The sequence below is a fragment of the Meles meles genome, chromosome 12, assembly GCF_922984935.1.
Source record: "Meles meles chromosome 12, mMelMel3.1 paternal haplotype, whole genome shotgun sequence".
NCBI classification, from domain to species: Eukaryota; Metazoa; Chordata; class Mammalia; order Carnivora; family Mustelidae; genus Meles; species Meles meles.
In genome coordinates, this window is record NC_060077.1 from 85,079,119 (window position 1) to 85,103,793 (window position 24,675).

A 24,675-nucleotide genomic window follows, 5' to 3' on the forward strand; every position below is an offset into this window, starting at 1 on the left:
TGGGCAGAAAGTTGTTTTTTTAAAGATTTTTATTATTTATTTGACTGAGAGAGATCACAAGTAGGCAAAGAGGCAGGCAGAGAGAGAGGGGGAAGCAGGTTCCCCACTGAGCAGAGAGCCCGATGCGGGGCTGGATCCCAGGACCCTGGGATCACGACCCGAGCTGAAGGCAGAGGCTTTAACCCACTGAGCCACCCAGGTACCCCTGGGCAGAAAGTTGTTATAGTAAAATAAGTGATAGTAATAATTAAAAATTATAGTTTCCATGTATTAAGTATTTACTATATGCTGAGCAGCCCATATTGTTTTTATCAGTAAAAATTATGACTAATCATTAATGAAGATAGATGGGAGATTTATATGTCAGAGACCTCACCAGTAGTCATATACAGAAAATAGTTGAATTTCTGGATTTCATTGAGCTCATGTTGAAAGAGTATTGGGTGAAAAAGAAAGAAGCCACATACAGAATTTGAAAAATATTTACCCTAGATATTCCCTAGAGAAGAGCAGCCACCAGAGCATGATTTGAAAGGAGAGAGTAAAACTTTTTTTTTAATTGTAAGAATTCCTGTAATATTCTATTAATTCAAGAAAACTCACTAGTATCATTTTTCCTGGTTGAAGATCTATGTCAGATATGATAGACTGGCCCTGTAAGCTAAGGGCTGACTAGTGCCCTTTGGATTGGGCAGATGTTAACAAGATCATTGGTGACCTTAGTCTCGGAGGAATAACCCCAAAGAACTCAGATTCTCTGGCTTCAGGGCAATCAGGATATAAGAATATGGAAATATGAAATAGGCTACTTTTATAAAAAAGAAAAGTCAGTAACATTGAGTGTAGTTGAAGATAAATCATTGATTGGAAAACTATCACTTAATGACCTTTTTTTTTTTTGGTGAGAATATAGAACTCTGGTGTAGCTCCAGGCATGGAGAAAGTGGTGGGAATTTGGAAGTGACCCTGAAAAGAGTTGAGATATTTCTCTCATGGTTTTTTCTGATCTGAAGCCACCAAAGTTCAAGTTCAAAATTAAAGAAAATTAGTGAATCTTAGTTAGTGGCAAATGGAGAAAATTAACAGATTTTTAGTAATATTTATGCAAATCAAAAGATCAGAAAGTGAAGAGTTGAAAAACAAAGTTATTGAAGGGCTAAGTTCTGCTCGCACATGGATGTGGATAATCATTTATAATAAATTACTCAACTTGGATACAGATTGTACTAGCAGTTTTTCATTTAGAGTAGGTCATTTTTCAGTTACACCTAATAGACACAGTAATAATTGTAGTATAATAGTTATTTTGCTGTTCAATATGTCATTTGGCAATAACATTTTAGAGCCATATACCTTAAGATCATACAGAATTAAGATTTCATTTTGTCCAAAGAAATATATTATGATTCACAAGGGTGAACTACATATGTAATTTTAAAATTTCAGGTAGCCTCATTAGCTAAACTAAAAAGGAACAACGGAAGTAAATGCTTATAACATATTTAATGCAATATTAACAAACTTACAATTTTAACATGTAATCAATAAAAATATAGTTTACATTAACAATTTTAACATTAACAGTTGTCTTGAACATCACATGTCTATTTTAAACTAAAAGCACATCTCAATTCATGTTTCAAATAGGGATAGCCACACTTCAAATGCTCAATAGCCACATGTGGCTAGTAGCTACCATGTTGGATAGTGAAGATTTTAACAACCATTTTATTGACTAATAAATTCTGATTATTCATAGAAACAGAAAATGGTATTTCTAGGTGACAGTAGCTTATGCTTCAAGTCTTACTCCATGTCATCTCTTTTGTGAGACTTTCTCTAAACCACCTGGCCAAAGCATACCTTCCCATACATATTTACCTAGCATGCATTATATTGCTATATAATCTACTGTATCATATACTAGTTATATTTTCTTATATAAAATATTGAACTTCACAATGGCAAGAGTTACCTGCATATCTCCAACCCATACTTTATTTAACAAATATTTATTGAGTGCTTATTTATTATCAAGTATTGCTTTTTGTGCTCAAGATATATCTGTGGGGAATAAAATCACTGACCTTATAGGGATTACAGTTGTAGAAAATCAATGCCCAGTAAAAAATGTTGAATTAATGTTGAATGTTGAAATGTTGAAAATAATGTTGAAAAATGTTGAATTAAGAGAAATTTAGGTTTTAACTTTTGGGTCTCTAAACAGTAGGTTAAACTCAACAAAGTGATATTTAACAGTATTTAAGGTCTTGCAATTTGATTTAAAACAAGAACCTTTTATAGAGTTTTAGGTTGCAGAAGAACTGGCTTGATAGTAGTTCACATGACTGAGTGGTTTTAAATGAATTGATTCAAAATTTGAAATAAAGGGAATAGTTTTTCTTTTTTATTCTAAGTAGGCTTATGTAGCAATTCGTGCCACATCTGTACAAATGTTCTGGGGACCAAAACTGAATATTGAGCATTCAGACATTTGCAAGCTTAGATAATTCATTGCCAAGGACTCAGATGACAATCAGGCATTGAATTCAGCAGCTGAGAATACACTATAAGTGCTTCTAGAGCAAACCTGAATGACTTTTAAAGTGTCTGCTGTCTTTAAGAAAGTAAGACATTTGATGATGGAAGTTTGTTGGAGAGGGGGCCTCTTAATTATCATGGCCAAGAATGCTATGGTTAACCTCCAGGAAGTGTGTTAGGTGGGACTGAAATACTTTAAAGATGATTTAAGTAAAAATGGGTGTGTATCTGTCACAGACTACAGTGATGCTGAGAATATAGGGGTCCACTACTGTAGAGTATGCTGTGTGTTTTACATGTCTGTATTTTTCTTCATCTTCCCTTTTATTTATTTCAGTTTGGGAGAATGGTGCTGTTCTGGTCTGCATGCTTCTTTGTACCTGTGTACCTGTGTATGTGTGTACTTTCTCTGAGTGAATTACATCATGATTTATATTTATCTTTGAAAATATAGAGCTACCAAGTTTGAGCTGCTAGGACGCAGAGATCCTCTCTGTTACGATTTTGCCAGTAACCAGCACTATTGCCTGCGTGACTGGGATACTCTGAAAATGTTGAATGTTAACTGAATTATAGAACAGAAGTTGCAGTAGCATTGTAATTGCTTTCTTAACGTCTTTTCCCTTCTTCCTGAGTTCAATCAGAATGAGTTTTTGAAAACATGTATAATCATACATGCAGTCCTGAAACCACATTGGTCATCTCCGACCTCTTGCTTTACTCCTCAGCCTGGTCAGCTCCAACCTTCGCTAACTGCTTGTTTGTGCCAAGTAAAATCTCCCATATCACCTCGCCTCAGCCTTCAAGGGCACGTAAATCTGCCTTGTGGGGATTTTTTTCTTCTACTATAGACCTTTAAAAGATCATATTTTCTTCTTTTGGAATAATTATCACAGTTGTACTTTTACATTTAGTTCTCACTATTTGATTAATAGCCTGCCCATTTCACTGTAAGTTCCATGAAGAATGGAATGTGCTTTACCTGCTTCTGTGTGTAACATTCCATCATCATACCCAATGCCTGTAATAAATGGCTAACACGCATTTGTTAACCATATATAAACTCATGAACGACACGTTGTAATTGTCATGTTGTCTAGACTAGGTCTTTTCTGTCTTCACTCACAAGGATTATCCATATGACAGAAGAGACATATGAGAAAAACCTCTTAAACTATATAATCTTGTGCTTACTTAAGCAGAAAATATTCTTTTTAATACAGGGATTATCTCCATAGACCCTGAAGAGCACTTTAATACTTGTTCTACGTAAAGGTTAAATTTTATTTTTTATATGGGCTCATGCAGTTAGAAATTAATATTCTCCTAAGTCATTGAAATGTTAAATTTTCTAACCTCCTAAAACACTTCATTTTTCTCAGCTTCAGGCAAGATTGAGAAATAAAATAAACTCTATAAGATACTAATATCCTTAATAGGTACTGAACCTGAGGGCTGACACACCTATGGGTTCTTTCATGTTTCACTTTTACTGAGCACTATGAGTGTTAAAAAGTAAGTTTTTCTGTATCATGAAAATATATTTACAACAGAAGATAAGAAATAATTGTTTTATATGTTAAAATAGCATATAAAACAAAATGTAACTTATATATATAAATATATACCTATATATGTATAAATAAAACATTATATATATAAACAGTTATATGTATATAAATGACAAGATTCATTGTAATTGTATGAAGGAAAGAGAATTGGAAATTTTGACATTTTGCCTAAATACAGATTTAAATTAAAAGAACTAATTATTACATAATATCTTACTCTCTTCATAGCCTCATTCACTTTTATGCCCATTCATTTTTTTTTTAAGATTTTATTTATTTATTTGACAGAGAGATCACAAGTAGGCAGAGAGGCAGGCAGAGAGAGAGGGGGAAGCAGGCTCCTTGCTTAGCAGAGAGCCCCATGTAGGGCTCAATCCCAGGACCCTGAGATCATGACCTGAGCTAAAGGCAGAGGCTTAACTCACTGAGCCACCCAGGCACCACGATGCCCATTCATTTCTTGTATCCTCTTGCACTCATTTGGATATTTGCTCCCCCTCAATTCTGCTTCCAATGTGGGTGACAGATTTCTCTTATTCCTGCCTCTGTCCACCCATCATTCTGATACTTACCTTTCCGTTATCTCTATCTGACTTCTGAGGAAGTATTACCTTGCCCCTCTGTTGCAATTCCTTCTATTTTGGGCGGAACTACATAAAAAGTTTCAGGAGCTATATTTATACATAAATATAAAATGTTATTTATCCATATGTCTTAAAATTTACTGGCTTTTCTTTCTCTGAACTAGCAAATTGTCACTTGAGCTCTCAGCTTGTATCTCAATTACCTTAGACAGAGCACGAGGCTCATAGTGTTCTAGAAAGTGCAAAGGTTTTGGGGCAGTTGGAAGTAGAGGATACTTCATTCCCACCTATTGTGTTTTATTTCATTGACCATAGGCAGGATGTTTCACATGCCTAAGACCACTGTCAAACAAGAACACACATACCCCAGAGAACTACCCTGAGGGCCAAATGATAAGTCCTATTTGCAGACCTTCATTTTCCACCTTACTGCCTTTTCTGTCTCTCATTCAATCTTTAGTGCACGTGCCTTTTGCCATATGTTTGCTACACCTTCTACTTTCTTACCTCATTTTATTGTTTTTCTTGGGTCAGAGGAAAAATTTTGAGTTCACATTCTTGGTTGGTCAGAGGATAACAATGAAAATTTCTCTTTGGCACACAAACAAGTACTTGTCACTCTAATCCCTCTCCTTACATTATTCCCCAGTCTCTCTAATTTACCCTGGAAATATTTGTCTATAATTATCTTATGGGGTTAGGCTCCATTAGTTTAAATTACTTGCCCACGATCACACAGCTAATGTGAAAAGGCTGAACTTTTATCCAAGGCCATTATGACAACAAAGCTATATATTTGTTTTTAAGGCCTATGCCAGAACATTGCAACACAAAAGGCCTTATTTAAGTAAGTGCTTAGACTTCTTCTTCTTCTTTTTTTTTTTTTTTTAAAGCAGAATGAGGTAGGGGTTGGAATATGTCTCATCTAGTCTTTGTTCTTAATTATTCTGAATTACACTGATGTCCTTCTTGACTTTATTTTTTTTTATTTTCAAATGTGTTATTAATGCCAAACTAAAACCTTATAAGACATTTTAAATATAAATATTTTAAGTGTCTTTTAAAAAGCAGGCTGAGAGTAATGGTCCCTCTGGGCCTTTTAGATCATCAAGAAAAAAAGTTGGCTGATGTAATAAAAAGGTAATTAACAATAATTCTTTATGTATTTTGAACTCCAAAATTCAAAAATGTCTTTTTTTTTTAAACTTAATTCAAGTGCCCATGAAATCTGGTTTGTTCCCAATTCAGCTAACATTGTCACCCATAGCCTGAGTGAAACAGAATCTTTCTTAGTAGTGTATACTTACTCAAAATACAAGAGTGTACTCAGATATTTTAAACCCAAATAGCCAGTGTATCTGGTGTCCTTTGCTTTCTAGTGCAACCATATGCTTTATTATTTATTAATTTTGATAAATCTCCCTTTGACTAAGCTGAAAATCTCAAAACTTCTCTCCCCAGGTAGAATGTGTAAAGACCAAGTTCAGTATTTCATCCTGAAAGTGAGACTCAATTTACTATAGAAAAGCTTTTGATCTTCATATATGGCCTGACATACTGGGTTTTATTTAACAATGGAATTTCTTAGATAAGGACCAGGCATTTCTTCAAAGAACCTGACCAAATGCTAAAATCCATTTCCTTCCAAAATGGCAGTTGTTAAATTAGACCTAAAACACTTATGAATGTCACTTTGCCTTTCCAGCAATTAAGGAGTTCAAAAACAAAATCAAAAACAAGCAAACAAAAAAAAAACACTTTTGTGTTGCCCAGCTTTGAAATTACTGTTATGTATCCTGAAATGGCCCTTCAATTTGCTCTAGCAAATACTTTGGAGGTTGCCTTACAGAGGGAGACCTCCGTTCTGTACTGGTGTGGAAAAGGGTTTCTTGATGTAAAAAAGTGTCCTGTTTTAAAGGCGTTTTCGCAATTTTAGCCCATCTACTGCTGTTGAATTCCCATGCAGGGAGCTGGTCAACTCATTTCCCTTTAAAGAGCAGGAAGTCTGTAAGTCAAGGTCATAGACCCACTTTCAGCATGGTGAGGGGCAGCTGGTGATTTACTGAAACTTTCCCTTTCCTGTCTCCTTGTTTAAGTGTTGATCCTCCTGATCGTCACCATGCGCAGACGGAAAAAAGAGCCTCTCATTTTTGACGAGGAGAGAGACATCAGAGAAAATATCGTGAGGTACGACGACGAAGGTGGCGGAGAGGAAGACACGGAAGCGTTCGACATGGCCGCCCTGAGAAACCTGAACGTCATCAGAGACACCAAGACTCGGAGGGACGTGACTCCAGAAATTCAGTTCTTGAGTCGACCCACTTTTAAAAGCATCCCAGACAATGTCATTTTTCGAGAATTTATCTGGGAAAGACTGAAAGAAGCTGATGTGGATCCCTGTGCTCCCCCCTATGACTCCTTGCAGACGTACGCGTTTGAAGGAAATGGCTCCGTGGCCGAATCTCTCAGCTCCTTGGATTCCATCAGCTCAAACTCTGACCAGAATTATGACTACCTGAGTGACTGGGGGCCTCGCTTTAAACGACTTGCAGATATGTATGGAACCGGCCAGGAGAGTTTGTACTCATAGCCCCGGGACCTTAATTTGAAATGGACTGAAGAAAAAGTAAAAGCAAAAAAAAACAAAAAACAAAAAACAACAAAAAAACAAAAACAAACAAGAAAACCCCAACAAAAACAAAAAATAACAAAAAACCCCACTCCGTACAGAAAACAAGAACTCGACTTACTAGAGAAAATGGTTGTAAATATCTCTCCATTTTTAACTGTTTAGGTTTTTGCCTTGGTGAAGCATAACTTCATTAGACTTATCCAAGGGACTTCACTGACCACAGACTCTGAGCATTTAAAGGCTTTTTGATAAAACGAAATGCTCAGTGGTTTGTGAATAGATAGCAACTCTCAGATACCCGCAAAGCACCTAACCTCCATGAGTAAGTAGGGGCCTATGTTGTCCGTGAACCAAGCGTACCCTGTACCTACCTTCACGGTACTGCCCGTGAGAAGAACACAACTCGATGAGCCATTGAAAAGTCCTGGAACTTCTTGCATATCAAAACTTGGGACATATTTAATTTACAGTGATGCGTTTAGCTTGCTAGATTATAGAATCCAGCAGCATTTTATTGCTGTTGGGTAGCAAATATATTTCATTTAGCAATATATAAATTCTTAGAAAATCCTCCCCAAACCTCCAATACAAGCCAATAAAATTTGGTATAAGGCAACATAAACTGTTGTTTTGCAAATAAATTATGAAGCGTTCCAAATAAGAAAAAGGTAAATCATTCTTAAAGTTTGCCGTCATTTTGAGATGCTTGTGTAGGTATGAAAAAAGTTGCTGTCTATTCATTGATGTTTATTATCTCTTCTGATTTATACAGGAGACTATCTTTCCTTTCTTTTTTATTTGACACATGGTGTTCTATTTATTTTGGAGCTCCAATCTCCACTGAATTCAGGTCCATCTGACTGCCTCATAGCATTAAACTCGTCAGAACATGCTGATTTTTCTCCAGTCTGAGCTACATGAAGGAAATGAAGCATGGAAATGGAGAAAAAAATAGTAGAGCGGTTGAGCTTTGCTGCTATTCACATCTCAGAGAGGAGCACAGCTACAAGGACATATAAGTCGTTCATCTGAGCCATTAGAATGTACCAAACAGTGGAATAAAATATTTGTATTTTAGAAAGATTTCAGAATTGATTTTTTTTTGATGCAAGATTTTTCAAGGTCATAAGTTCTACATGCTCCAAAGACTTTTGAGAATTTATTTTCCCCAGCTTCCTTTACTGTAAACAGATTGAGTAAAACACTTTTTTTTACTATAGCTTAAACAATGTAATGCTATAAATTTCAAAAATCCATCTTTAAATTCTGATGCTAATTTGTTTCTTAAGAATTAACCAAGCAGTGTAGGATTTCTGTTCTGGTTTAGATGTGCCAAAATGAGGAGAGCAATTTCCAGTGATCACGTGCTTAAATTTGAGACAGGCTTCTTAGGATAAGAACTTTATGACTATAATATTTCCACCTATCATTTTTTTCCTGGAATAGCACTAGTTGAGTGTACATATATTTCAATAAGAATGGATTTTTTTCTTTCATTTCTCTTTTTAAAAATAATTTATCAGGTTCCTAATAAATCTACAGGTAGTGGACACTATAGGAAACTACATTTTAAAAGTGCTTCTTTCTGAAAGACAAACACTGGAATCAGAATATCAATATTTTGATTACATGAGGAGAAACTAGGATTCTGCAAACCTTCACTTCATCTTTAGAAATAAAGTACGTGAACGTGGCCTTCAGCTTCATCAAATTAAATAATACAATAAATCTGATTATCTATAAACAGTCCTTTCATTTGAATAAAGTTTTGTAAACATTGTTTCAGGACTAGATAGATATGCTTCTTGCTGAATTAATATACACATATATGAAAAACTCGTAACAGTAAAAAGTAAAAGATTCTGTCCATGACTTTTAGTCACATATGTAAGTTTTTCAAATAAAAAGAAAAAACATAGTACACTTACCCAGTTCAATAAAAACAGAGTGTGGTGCAGGAATTATGTAGGTGTTAAATCAGCAAGGTGCTGAGAAAACAGTTTTGTAATAATCCCCTTGTTGTCTGCAGGAAGATAAAATAGTTTAGTACATTTGGATTATGATGTCAAAACTGCTGATTGTTGCACATATCACTAAATGGAGGTTTGAATGTATTATAGAAAAGAAACATCACATCATTCACCCACTCACCTTGCTTTTTCTTGTTTTCAAGTATATATATATATATTTTTTTAATTTTTTTTCCCACATTTGCCGGTCATAGATTGGGAAAAGAAAATCTCAAATTTAAATAAAGATTTGAAATTCTTGCATAGATTTGAAATTCTTGCATATACCCACTGCTCTTTTATGTGTGAACAATCACGTCAATACAGAATAAACTTGCTTCAGTGGTATTTTTTAAAAATACTTGAGATGGCTGAAAGAATGTCCCTAATTTGCACGATATTTATATGAAGCACTCTAGATAAGCCTACTGGTAATAGAAGTGAATTGGTTATTTTTGTTTTCCTTTTTCTTCTAAAATCTAATGCCATGTATGATTATCTCCACAGTACGTGAGAGGTACTGGAATAGCTGATTGATAAAATCAATGTTAAACCTACTTAGGACATTCTCTAAAAACATTTATATAAAAACTTATATCTAGTTGCTAAAATTCAGTGGTATCCTGGAACCAGCTAGAACCAGCTCCTAAGAACCAATGACCTACATCTCTTCTCAACCGTCCTTCTAGAGAGATCATTTTGGTGGACTGAAGTTAGCCATGGGGTAATACTGAGACCACCATGGAAAGCAGCAAACACTACCTGTTTTTCCTGGAGAGCCAGTTGTTAAATATTTACCAACATTTTACTGCTTGTATTGCTTTATAAAGGAAACCTCATGATAGTAAATATAGTATGACTGAATAGAATATCAAATAATGACATGAAAGAAATGTATGCTCTATCCTACTACTAAACTTAGATGCATGTGATACTCCCTATTCTGAAGTCCTTGGAGCTACAAATAGAAAGGCTGCACTTCATTGTGGGAGGTAATGGCTTAATAATTTCCAGGGAAGACAGTAGTATGGGAAGCCAATAAATTTAAATATTTTCCATTTGTCCATCTGGAGCCACCATTAGAAACAAGGTGCACAAAGTAATGCATGTTTTTGTTACTTTTATTTTTTAAAAATGTTTGCATTTTACTTGTTACTGTCCCTGTCAAGGAAGTATGCCCAAGCCCCAATTCTGAATTATCACTGCATAATTTTAAATCAGCATAAAGACTATGCCAACTAAATCTTATCAAGAACGTGGGCTTTTGCAGATCAAGCCTAAATTTTCATTCTAGATTCACAGATCAATTTCTATGTTAAAACAATACTCTAAGGTCCGTTGCAGACCAAAATTAAGGAGACAACAAGAAAAGTTCACCTCTCTGAAAGCACGGAGTAGATCTTTCTGTAAGCCATTAGATGAAGCTGGTAAACTTCTTCCTTTGACCACACCCGAGGCTGACCACAGTGGGGTTAGGTAACTGAAGGACACAGACAGGAAGCAATCATATTTAGGTAATGAGAGCTGCCTTTTCACTCTGCCCTCTGAGGATGGCTTAAAATTTTAGCTTCATGCACACTACGTTTACCACACTAACGATGAGCAGGCACTGACAATTATTCTCATATAAAAAGTGTAGTTATATAAAATGTGAGTGATATTTGTGCCCAAAGAACTTCCATGTAAACAGACTTGTTACATCCAAATTTAAAATCTGAGGGAGCTTCAAATAAGTTTAAATATATTGCAAGAGGCAAAAGCAATCTAAATATTTTCAAGTTTTTAAGCACTAGCTGTAAATATTAATCTTCAAACTTTCAATTTTGACATCGATTGACTTACAGACTGTTTTAATTAACCTAATTGTTTTTAAATCACTAGTCGAAGGTTTATTTACAGTTGATCTAATTAAAATTGATTTTATGAAAGCTCCAACTTTTAACTCTTTCTGTTCAGGCATGGCTGGAGGCACATACAGTATATATGACAATAGAGAAGGAAATTCATTTTCGGTCATTAATTATACAGCTTTTAAAAATTTATTAATAATATATATTTTTATGTACAGTGGTGTATGAAAGTCTGGCAGGCAAAGCTAATGTAGAAATGTTAGCTAATCATCAACATAACCAAAAGAGAAAGAAAGGAGTAATAGCATTTACATTTTGAGTATAAGAAATTGTTTCAGAGGAGTGGGATAAGCCCTCAAGAAAAATGGGAGTTATTTGACTCTGATTTGGCAGCCATTGTAAAGTACAGGTCTAGGGGCAATGTTTCAAGCAAGAACAAGACAGCCAGTATGTATGGCATTCTGGCACTTTTTCGTTATGTCAGCTTGTACAGGCTCAGAGTTAAACTGCAAAAGGTCATGTGCCTGTGTGTGTGTGTGTGTGTGTGTGTGTGCACGTGATGGGAAGGCATTGGAAAATATGTCTGAAGCAACATTAAAAAAAAAAAAAAAACTGGTCCAAAATTATCTTATGAATGCCAATATATTTTTGTCCTTTGGCAAATTATGGATAAGCCATAAGACCAGACTATCTGATATTGACTGAAGGGAGAAATATTTTATTTGCTTTAAAATTTTAATTTAAGGAGAAGAATTTTGGTATTAAGGGGAAAGCATTTAGCTGAACTATCTAAATAATTGTCTCATTTTATTTTTATTGTGTAGATGTGATCTCACTGTTCTCACAGACTATGGAGTTTGAATTATTTATTATGGAATGTCACTGAGCTTTGGCCTTGACTCTCAGTGTGGTTACTATGAAGTAGCCCTGCTCTGTGGTTATAAAATCTGGGTCATAAGCCAGTTCTAGCACATTTTTGCTATGCCCTGGATGCCATTCTAATTCTCTGAACCTTTATATCTTCATGATTAAAATTGAGTTAATTACTATCCTGTTGCAGAGGCTTGTGAGCTGATTAAGTGAAAGTGCTGTGTAAACTGTAAAATGCTGTAAAAAATGTAAGGCTTTATTATGGAAAATTATGGAAATTATATAATAAGGTTGATTATATGTATTGTTATATGGTAAACACAGATAATTTCTGTTTTTGGAAATGTGCATTAAGAAAAAAAAACATGCAATTAGTGTCCTAAATTGGGAAAGAATTTTCAGAGACAATTGGCATAATTGAGTGAAGCCACTACTCAAAAAACAATCGGTTTTATGAGCTCTTTAACTGTTGGGGTCTAATTCAAACCAGTTCAGTCACTATTCAGAATTAAGGATATCAGATGCTCGAGGGATTACAAGTAAGGAACAACTATTTCCCACTCCTGATCCTGACTGAGTGGAAGTTGAAGGTCTTTAGTTGATCCCAGCCTCGTTACAGAACACAAATATGTGGGAGCCGAGGAGCTCTGTTGTAAGACAATAATGAATGTTAGTTAAGAAATCTTTCAGACATCAGAGGAAATAGACCAGAGGAACTAGAGTGTGACTCTAGGGAGTTCAAAGTTTTTGTCAGTCATGAGTGGCATATGTATAATTAACAATGTATAGATTTCAAGGAACTAAGTACAATAATATTGACTTAACATGAAAACTATCCTGTACTCTTGTTTTGATGACTTCAAAGTACTTCTAATATCTTAGAGTAGCTTATTTTAGCCTTTTATAAATGAAGAAGCCATCAGAGATTAAAAAGTAATATAGATAGGATACTATTGCTTTGTCAGTGATAATCTACTCATAAAATGAGTATTAATAAACTTTCTACTTAACTTTAGATATTAGTTATCTGATTATTTGAAGCTCATCTGAACAACCATTATAAACAAATACAGTAATAGCTATGTAATTATTGAGAATTTTGAGAAGTATAGCATACTCATACTCAAAGACATTAACTTACATTTTTATCGCATTAATTCGTGAAAGAATGCTAATGGTTTTTATTTTTATAAGCTGTAAAAATGATATGCTTCACCCCTGTTTCATGCTGTATTTTTTGTTAGTAAACACTATTTTTTAATACCAAGATCCGACATATGCAGTATGCTAAATGTGTGATCAATACTTCAAAAGTAATCAACTTTTTAAACAGATCAGATCACTAGACAGCAGTTGCATTTTACCTGTAATGATTTTAAAGGCAAAAATTGAAAAGGAAAAAGAGCTTACTATACAAATTGAATATATATTATGTTTCAAGTTGCATATATATATTGAGTATTATAGCATATGCACACACACACAATCTGAGGCTAAATGCTAACCTGAAACTTTTAACATTTTTTTAAAGATAATTATGGCTACTAGATGCAATCTAAAATCAAATCACTTGAGAATGCTGAAAAATGCTACTGCATATTTGTAAAGCTGTTCTTTACTGTAGATTCCAGAATTTTTTTACAAAAGTTAGGGAAATGAGCAATTTGTATGAGTAAAATATACAGCATTACTTTCAATGAAACTGTTAGTGCATCTTTAAGAGGCCCTATTATATTAAAAAGAGTTAGATCCTTTTTTCTGCAATGTTTTTACTTACACAAGAGTCACTTGAATAAATTGACATAAAATAGTTTTTAAAATGCTAATTCAATTAACTATAAAAATCAATCCTGAAAATGTAGTTCCATTTAGCCTTGGAAATGAGACATCAAGTAAAACCTTGAGGTCTGAATGTATGTCAGAACCTGAAGAGATGATTTTTGTTCAACTCAAGCACTGCCTTTCAGGCAGCTAGTCTGCTAGAGTACTAACTATTTTAGTTTTTTATCAAATAAAGCAAAGTACCATTTCATAACTATACAAGCAAATGACTGTATACAAAGGGCACAATGAACACAAATTAATTTGGGAAGCCAGCCAGTGATAATATGAGAGCTCAGTTTATTGCCATGATTTCTTGATGTGTGCTTTGTGGTGTTTAAAAATATTAAGAACCTTGTTGCAAATTAATTTATTGCAGAATAAAATAATTTCCCAAATTCTTGATAAAACACCTGAGACTTGCGATGGCTAGTTCTTTAGTCCTCATTCTCAACTGTGACGGTAATACCAAGTTGGCTTCCAATCTGTACCTCCTGACCACTTGGTACAGAAAATGAATTCCGTTGTAATTAATGTTCAATGTTTTCTTCTAAGTGACTGATTTTTATGCAAAATTATCTTAATAAAAATGTTCCATTGACATGTCACTTTAAGTTTCATAAAGATCAAATTTAATATGTGATTTCAATTTTCTCACAAGCCTGTGCACTCCCCTAGGAAGGCATTGTTAGACCTTTTGTGAAGTCAAAAAATTGAAACTCGGAACAATTGTAACTTGTTCAAGGAGACAAGTGGAGTAAGTAGTAGAGAAGAAAAAAAAATATTTTACCTATTATATTTTCTATTATCGTAGACTTTCAAAAAAAAATGATGTTCAGGTTTGGGAGGATAAGAAGACAATTGAAACTCATTTCAAAATTAAGCTCTTCGATCTTAATTAAGCTTTAGTTTCCTTACAAAGAGTGTAAGACTACTTTATTCTTACAAAGAAAGAAGAAAGAAAGAAAAGAAGGAAGGAAGGAAGAAAGAAAGAAATCCTAACTGGGAAAATGGCATTAAATTATGTTTCAAAGTGGTAAGAAAACAAATATTTACATTGCCAGTAATCCCACACTTCAACACTATGTTCCAATTCATCACCTGTTATCTCTCTGAGGGGTCTATTGTCTCAAGAATGTACAATACCATAGCAATGTGGCAAAATAAATATTCTGAGGGTCACCTTCTCTGTAGATCTCTCTACATTTTACTGCATTGTTATCTCTTGGGAGTGTAAGGAAAATCCTGAAAAGTCCTATAATTTTATAAAAAAAAGAAAAAAAAGAAAAAAAAAAGCTGACTACCATGAAGATGAATTGTAAATAGACAGGGACACTGAAATTGCCCTGGGACAGCTGTTAACACAATGCTGAGCTCATGGAGACAATGTGGCACCTGCATTAAGCCAGCACCCACAGGGGTGTTAACATCATTTGAAGCCCCCTGAGTCCCTAATTCCCAGATGATTTACAATCAAATATGAATGAACAATTAAAAATCACCAGATACAGGGGATGAGCCATCATGAATGACAAATTTCACAGAAACGCCCAAGAACTTCAGACACACTAATTATGAAAAATATAGAAAGAGCTATGCACAAAATGTTAAAGGAAATCAATAAAACATGAATAAAGACCTTGCCAGTGATGGAGGTGTGCTTGCAAAGGAACAAAATTGTACATCTCCATGTGAATAATATACTACCTTGAAGCTAGAAAGCAGATGGGGTACATATAACATTTGATACTGCATGAGAGAGACTCAGTAAGCTAAAAGATAGATCAGAAGAAATTACCTTGGTTGTGGCATAGAGAGAAGAAAAAAAGCTATGATCTATAAAAGAAGGGATGAGGATAAAATTGTGAAGGTTCAGCTTGTGATCTGTTATTCAGACTTCCAGGACAATGTTCAATTGCCTTTTTTGACTCCCATCTTTAAACGATGGTTAATTTTGCCAGAGGCCTCCTGTGCCCTTGACTTTACAGCAAGCTGTACACACTCTGCCTTTCACAGTTTGATTTATTTAGCTCAGTGATCCATCTAACAAATATTGTTACAAATGAAGTCTCAATTCCATTGAAAATAAATTGTGTACATCCATCAAAACTTGGGGGCATACCTAGGAAAAGTGAACAGGATGCCTAAACAATTTGAATTAAAGCCAGATAATTAAAAATAGGCTCTGTATTTTAATTTATCTTTTCTCTCAAGAGCATCTGGATGATTTCATCTGTGGCTACTGAAGATCAGAGTGCAACCTTAGGTCTTTCCTCTGATAGAGGGAGCTTGTTTGGATTGGAGAAGGATGCAATATAATAAGGATATAAGTGGCATAAACACAGATGGTTGTTATTTTGTTTCCAGGTACTCTTTTCCTGCCTCACTTGGCCTCCAGAAATCTTTTCATCAATGTGCTCTACAGCAAGAAAACACAGCCAGTTGAAGATTAAGTCATTCTTCAGCTCTCAGGTGATATGTCAGTTACTAATTTTGCCCTGTGTCATGTCTAGGGGATCATAGATGTATTTATTTATATATTTCATAAATATAATTGAGCCATGCTCTGACATTTCATATTTGGGAATAAAGTGGATTCTCTCAGTGCTCTTTCCAGGTAAAAATGTCTGTTACTTTTTTTTTTTCTTTTGAGCATCAAAAGAGGGTCAGAGGTGAGTTGTGGTATTCTAAATTTGGTCTCATAAGAAATTAACAAGGTCAGGATTTTATGACAGGCACCGGTCTTGTAACCTTTGTATTTGAAGACATTTATTTCCCTCACCAGAGAAAATAAATTAATAAAGCTTGGTCTTTTAGTTCCTGGTGGGGTAGTGGAATATACATGAATCTATGATCATGTGGAAGAGACCAAAGAAAAGTCTCTTTGGTATAAGCCTAAAAATGGTACACATTCACTTTTCTTTGTCTGAAACTTAGCTAATATCTAGGCTCTAAAATGAAGAGAATTAGTGAAATAGTGTATAAAAATAAAAGACGAAAGTACTTCTTTTTCTTAATATGCATTATGTTATTACTTTCACTATACATAATTATATCAGGGAGGCTTAAATAACACAACTGTTTCTTAAGAAACATATTTGTAGAGGAGGGCCAAGATGGCAGAGAATGGGAGACCCTGTTTCAACTGGTCCCCTAAATGAACTAAATACCAGAACACTCTGAACACCCATGAAATCAGCCTGAGATGTAGGATTATACACTTCTGGATTTCTGTGGGGGCAGAAGACATCAGTGGAGAGCTAAGGTGGAGTGGGAACACTCTGACTGATATCAAGGGATAAACAGAAGGGGGAGAGAGCCACCAGAAGTGACCCACTGGAAAGTAATACCCCAATATGAAACTGCCCTGTTGGAGACCAGCATTAACTTGAAGTCTAGTTAAAAGCACTCAAAAAGAGCAAAAGATCTTAAGGGGCAACTGGTGGAAACAGGCAGTTATAGGCAGGGGTCTAAGCCCACGTTCCCAGAACAGCCACCACCAGTGACAACCCATGCCAGAGAAAGTATGGCAGAGCTTCCAGTCTGAGGTCCCCGAGCCTGGGGCTTTCTGCTGCTTGCACCACCGCTCAAGGTAGCACACTCTCTCTTCTGCCCACACCCGAGAAAGCCTGGTGTGGGTGCCAGCCACCAGTCTCTAGGACTGCAGCCTTCACAACCAGCCAAGGGTCTGAATGCTCCCACACAATCCTGAGAGAACACAGCATGATTTCTGGTTGGAATCCCTCCACAGCAGCCTTCTGCAAACTGCATAACCTTGGGGTCTGACCACACCCAGCAGGGACTGGACTCTGGATAGCAGTCCCAGCAAGTCCCACCAGAAGTGGGCTCCCTGGACCAATATTGCTTGTGGCTTTAGTGGCATGGGGTGCAGAGACGAGTGGGGCCCTGGGCAACCACTGAGATGGTGGCTGGGGGTGCTCACTGCCCCCAGAAGCTAACCTCCCCTGGGAGGCTGTGCCGTTCAGTGGAGTTTGCAGAGGAGGAGTCTGCATGTTCTGGACCACCCAGAGGGGAGCAGACAGAGGCTTATCTCTGAGGCAGAGGACTGGGTGCAGACAGTTTGCTTTCCACTAAACCTCTGAAAAGCCATGAAAAGTTGCCAAAGAATAAGAGTTTCCAGAGAACAAAAGCCTGAAAAACCAGTTTCCACAGAGCCCAGCCCCTTGATAACCCAGGGCAACTCGACTCAATTGACTCAACACTGATGAGAAAACAATGCAGCAGGCCCCTCCCCCAGAAGGCAAGCCAAAAGAACGAGAGGTGTCCCCATAAAACTGTAAAACCCCAACATCAGGGGAAAACAATATTTTAAGCTCACTGTATTTCCCCAAAATCTGTATATTTCATAGATACAACTTTTTTTTTCTTAAATTTGTTCTCATGATTCTTGTTCTTTTCATTTTTTAACCTCCTTACCATTACAATTAGGTTTAATACAACATATTCCACAATAACTTTTTAACTTAAACTTTTTTCATACATATACATGATTTTTTCTTTTTCCTTTTAATAATCATATACATATAAGCTTCAAGGTAATCTTTTTTCCCTATTCAATATATAAACCAGTTTTCCATTTATCTCTGGAAAGTTGAGTCTTTTAACAAAGATATCAAGATATACCCAGGAAGAACCAAAATAACCTTCCTTGCCCACATCAAGGATTTTTTTTTTAAGATTTTATTTATTTATTTGACAGACAGAGATCACAAGTAGGCAGAGAGGCAGGCAGAGAGAGAGGGAGAGGCAGGCTCCCCGCTGAGCAGAGAGCCCGATGCGGGGCTCGATCCCAGGACCCTGGGATCATGACCTGAGCTGAAGGCAGAGGCGTTAACCCACTGAGCCACCCAGGTGCCCCCACATCGAGGGTTTATAAACATGCTCCCATTTTATTCTTCTGTCAGTGTTTCTCTGTATTTGCTTTTGTTCTGGTATTATATAAATCTTAATCTTTGGATTCATTTTGGATGGGTTCTTTTTTTCTTCTTGTCATTTACTTTTGTTGGTCTTTTCTTTGTTTTTGTTTATATACCTTATAAATCTTTCTTTGGGGGCTCATTTTGGCTGGGTTTTCTGTTTTTTTTTCCCTCTTTCTCTCTCCCTTTTTTTCCTTCTGTTTTTTTGGTGATGTCTTCAGATTGCTCCAAAACAGGGTGTACCTTACCTGGATTATGGTTGATATATTCAGCCATAGGTCCTCAACCACCTCTCACCAAAATGACTAGGAGGAGAGACACCCAACAGAGGAAATATTCAGAGTCTGTGTCCTCTCCCAAAGATCTATTGGATATGGACATAAACAGTATGTTGGAAAGGGAATTCAGGGTAACAATTATCCAGACAACGGCTATGTTGGAGAAAACAATTAGTGACAACATAGACTCTCTAAGGGCAGAAGTGATAGCCCACCTGGCAAAAATTAAGAATGCTATCAATGAGAGCCAATCTACTGTAAATACTATAACAGCTAGGGTAACCAAGGCAGAAGATATAATTAGTGATCTAAAGGACAAAAAGAGAAAAAAGATCAGGAGGAGGGCTAGAACAAACAGCTTAGAAGCCATGAAAACAGAATTAGGAAAAGAAATGATGCCATAAAATGTTCCAACATCAGAATTATGTGATCACTGGGGGGGAGGGGGGGGATGGAGGAAGAGAGAAGACAAGAAGATAGACTTGAACAAATTCTGGATGGAAATTTCCCCAGTCTGGGGAATGGAAAAAGTGTTCATGTCCTAGAGGCAGCAGTCACCCCCCAAGATCAACAAATCTAGAAAGACCTCCAGACATTTGACTATGAAATTCACAAATCATAATTTTAGACAAGAGGTCTTAAGGGCTGATGGGGGATGAGATTCCTTATGTACAGAGGAAAGTCCATCAGAATAAGGTTAGACCAGTCTAAAGAAAGCAGGTAAGTCAAAAAGGGCTGGCAAGATATATTCAAGCACTAAATGAGAATAACATGCAGACAAGAATACATTATCCAGCAAAGTTGACATTCAAAATGGTTGGTGAGATAAAGAGCTTCAAAGACTGGCAAGATTTAAAAGAGTATGTGACCACCAAGCCAGCACTACAAGAAATATTAAGGGGGGGTTCTATAAAAGAAGAAAGAACGCAAGAGTGATGTGGAACAGAAATTTACAGAGAAAATCTATAGAAACAAGGACTTCACAGGCAACATGATGCCATTAAAAACGTATCTTTCAATAATCACTCTCAACATGAACGGCCTAAATGCTCCCATAAAATAACACAGGGTTGCAGACTGGACAAAACAGGACCCGTCCATATATTGTCTACAAAAGACACATTTGGAAGCTAAAGATACATCCAGACTAAAAGTGAAGGGATGAATTACTACCTTCCATGCCAATGGGTCTCAAAAGAAAGCTGGGGTAGTGATTCTCATATCAGATAAATTAGATTTTAAGCTTAAGACTGTAGTCAGAAATACAGAAGGAAACTACATCATTCTTAAAGGGTCTATCCACCAAGAAGATCTAACAATCGTAAATATTTATGTCCCTAATACGGGAGCAGCCAACTACATAAGCCAGCTGTTAATCAAAATAAAGAGTCATATTGATATGAATACATTAATTGTAGGGGATCTTAATATACCACTAATAGACAGATCATCTAAGCAGAAAATCAATAAAGAAACAAGAGCTTTGAATGACATATTGAACCAGATGGGCCTCAGAGATATATTCCACCCTAAAACAACAGAATATTCACTCTTCTCGAGCACACATGGAACTTTCTCCAAAATAGATCTCATACTGGGCCACAAATCAGGGCTTAACTGATACCAAAAGATTGAGATTATTCCCTGCATATTCTCAGACCACAATTCTTTGAAACTGGAACTCAACCATAAGAAAAAGTTTGGGAGGAAGTCAAACACTTGGAAGCTAAAGACCAACATGCTCTAGAATGTTTGGATCAACCAGGAAATCAAAGAACTTTAACAATTCATGGAAACCAATGAGAATGAAGCCACATTGGTCCAAAACCTATGGGATATGGCAAAGGCAGTCTTTTAAGGGGAAATATATAGCCATCCAAACCTCGCTCAAAAAAAAACTGAAAAATCCCAAAATACCAGCTCTCTTTACACCTTAACGAACTGGAAAATCAGCAACAAATGAAGATAACCTCATGCACAAGAAGGGAAATAATCAGAAATAGAGCAGAGATCAAAGAGTTAGAAACTAGAGATACAATAGACCACACCAATGACAAAAGAAGCTGGTTCTTTGAAAGAATCGATAAGATCAATAAACCACTGGCCACACAATCCAAAAGAGAACAGAGAGACCCAAATTAATAAAATTATAAACAAAAGGGGAGAGATCACAACTAACGCCAAGGAAATAGAAAAATCATCAGAAATTATTATCAACAGTTATATGCCAATAGGCTAAGAAACCTAGAAGAAATGGATGCATTCCTGGAAACCTAAAAACTTCCAAGACTGAAACAGGAAGAAATTGACAACCTGAATAGACTGGTATCTAGTAACGAGATTAAAGCAGTGATCAAAAACCTGCCAAAAAACAAGAGCCTAGGACCTGATGGATTCCCTGGGGAATTCTACCAAACATTCAAAGAAAAATAACCTATTCTCCTGAAGCTCTTTCAAAAAATAGAAACAGAAAGGAAACTTCCAGACTCTTTCTATGAAGGCAGCATTACCCAGATCCCCAAACCAGGCAAAGACCCCATCAAACAGGAGAATTTCAGACCAATATACCTTATGGAGATGAATGCCAAGATTATCAACAAGATCTTAGCTAATAGAATCCAACAGTACATTAAAAAGATTCACCACCATGACCAGGTGGGATTTATCCCTGGGTTGCAAGGTGGTTCAACATTCGCAAATCAATCAGTGTGACAGAACAAATCAATAAGAGAAGAGAGAACCACATGGTCTTCTTAATTGATACAGAAAAAGCATTTGACAGAATACAGCATCCATTCCTGATTAAAATGATTCAAAGTATATGGATAGAGGGAATATTCCTCAACCTCATAATATCTAGCTATAAAAAAGCCACGGCAAATAATATTCTCAATGAGGAAAAGCTGACAGCCTTCCTTTTGAGATCAGGAACACGACAAGGATGCCCACTCTCGCCACTGTTGTTCAAAGTAGGAGTAGAAGTCCTAGCAACAACAATCAGACAACAAAAAAAAGTAAAAGGTATTCAAATTGGCAATGAAGAAGTCATATTCTCTCTCCTCACAGATGACATGATATTTTATATGGAAAACCCAAAACACTCCACCCTCAAACTACTAGAACTCATACAGCAAGTCAGTAATGTGGCAGAATACAAAATCAATGCACAGAAATCAGTTGCTTTCTTATACATTAACAATGTAAATATAGAAAGGGAAATGAGAGAATCGAGTCCATTTACTATAGCACTAAGAACTATAAGATGCCTGAGAATAAACCTAACCAAAGAGGTAAAGGACCTGTACTCAAAGAACTACAGAACACTCATGAAAGAAATTGAAGAATACACAAAAAAGTTGGAAAAGCATTCCATGCTCAAGGATCAGAAGAACAAACATTGTTAAAATGTCTATACTGCCTAGAGCAATCTATACTTTCAATGCCATCCTGATAAAAATTCCACCAGCATTTTTCAAAGTGCTGGAACAAACAATCCTAAAATTTGTATGGAACCAGAAAAGATCCCAAATTGCTAAGTAATTGCTGAAAAAGAAAAACAAAACTGGGGCATCACGTTGCCTGATTTCAAGCTTTACTACAAATCTGTGATCACCAAGACAGCATGGTACTGGCACAAAATCAGACACATAGACCAGTGGAACAGAGTAGACAGCCCAGATATGGACCCTCAACGCTATGGTCAAATAATCTTTGGCAAAGCAGGAAAAAATATACAGTGGAAAAAAGACAGTCTCTTCAAAAAATAGTGGTGGGACAATTGGACAGCTATGTATCAAAGAATGAAACATGACCATTCTCTCACACCATACACAAAGATAAACTCGAAATGGATAAAAGACCTCAACAGGAGGCAAGAATCTATCAAAATCCTGGAGGAGAACCTAGGCATTGGCCACAACAACTTCTTTCAAAACATGTCTCCAAAGGCAAAGGAAACAAAAGCAAAAATGAACTTTGGGGACTTCATCAAGATCAAAAGCTTCTGCACAGCAAAGGAAACAGTCAACAAAACAAAGAGACAACTCACAGAATGGGAAAAGATATTTGCAAATGACACTACAGGCAAAGGGATGATATCCAAGTTCTATAAAGAACTCCTCAAACTCAACACCCAAAAAACAGATAATCGTGTCAAAAAATGGGCAGAAGACATGAACAGACACTTCTCCAAAGAAGACATACAAATGGCTATCAGACACATGAAAAAATGTTCATCATCATTAGCCATCATAGAGATTCAAATCAAAACCACATTGAGATATTACCTTACACCAGTTAGAATGGCCAAAATTAATAAGACAGTAAACAACAAGTGTTGGAGAGGATGTGGAAAAAGGGGAACCCTCTTGCACTGCTGGTGGGAATACAAGTTGGTGCAGCTACTTTGGAAAACAGTGTGGAGATTCCTTAAGAAATTAAAAATAGAGCTACCCTACGACCCTGCAATTGCACTACTGGGTATTTATCCCAAAGATAAAGAGGAAGTGAAAAGAAGGGCCATCTGTACCCCAGTGTTCATGGCAGCAATGGCTACAATTGCCAAACTGTGGAAAGAGCCAAGATGCCCTTCAACGGACAAATGGATAAAGAAGATTCCATACATATATACAATGGAATATTATGCCTCCATCAGAAAGGATGAATACCCAACTTTTGTATCTGCATGGATGGGACTGGCGGAGATTATGCTGAATGAAATAAGCCAAGAAGAGAAAGTCAATTATCATATGATTTTACTTACTTGTGGAGCATAAGGAATAACATGGAGGACATTAGGAGAAGGAAAAGCAAAAATGAATTGGGGGAAATGGGAGGGGGAAATGAGCCATGAGAGACTGCAGACTCTGAAAAACAAACTGAGGGCTTTGGAAGGGAGGGGGCTTGTTAGGTGAGCCTGGTGGTGGGTATTAAGGAGGGCATGTATTGCATGAAGCTCTAAGTGTGGTGCATAAACAGTGAATCTTGGAACACTGAAAAAGTAAAGTTAAAAAAACATATTTGAAGTCAGTTTTTCTCTTACTGTACATATATATTCTGAGGACATATATTATTATCAGCATTCCACCTATAAGGAAAGTGTAACTCTAAGAAGTTAGATGAATTGACCAATGTTCCAAAAACATCGTGATGGACCAAAACCTGAACTAAGCTAAGGCCATTCTTTCTTATCACTATTATGATTGCTCATAATTTGAAGTTAAATACCATATTACTATCATTTCACCTTTTAAACATATATGTATTGCCCACCCAATAGGTCGGTAATTATAGGTGATTAAAACTTACTGTTTTCCTCTAGTTTAACATGTGCCTATGGGAGGAAATCCATAAATATGTAATCCCTTAGCTTTAAAGTGTTTAGATGAGAGAACATATAAAATGGAGTCATAGTCACATTCATGTAGGCAAAACTTTGTTAACTTTTAAATAGTTTTTCATGATAACGGTAATGTACACACAAACCAAACAAGACTGCAAAGGAAATTCTAATAGATAATTTGGGCAGTTGCGAATCTTAAGTGTAGAAGATTTAAGTGTTATGGATGTGGGCTAGAATTAAA

General features: G+C 36.1%; 1 protein-coding gene across 3 annotated transcripts in view; it reads left to right on the plus strand.

The window, feature by feature from the left end:
- CDH7 (cadherin 7) overlaps positions 1-8,934 on the plus strand; it is a 124,306-nt gene extending 115,372 nt beyond the window's left edge. For all 3 annotated transcript variants that reach the window (XM_046024025.1, XM_046024024.1, XM_046024026.1), the window contains exon 12: positions 6,793-8,934. In XM_046024025.1, coding sequence (XP_045879981.1) covers positions 6,793-7,286 — 494 coding nt within the window. In that variant the 3' untranslated portion in view covers positions 7,287-8,934. The remainder of the gene's footprint in view (positions 1-6,792) is intronic.
- The last annotated feature ends 15,741 nt before the right edge of the window (positions 8,935-24,675 follow it).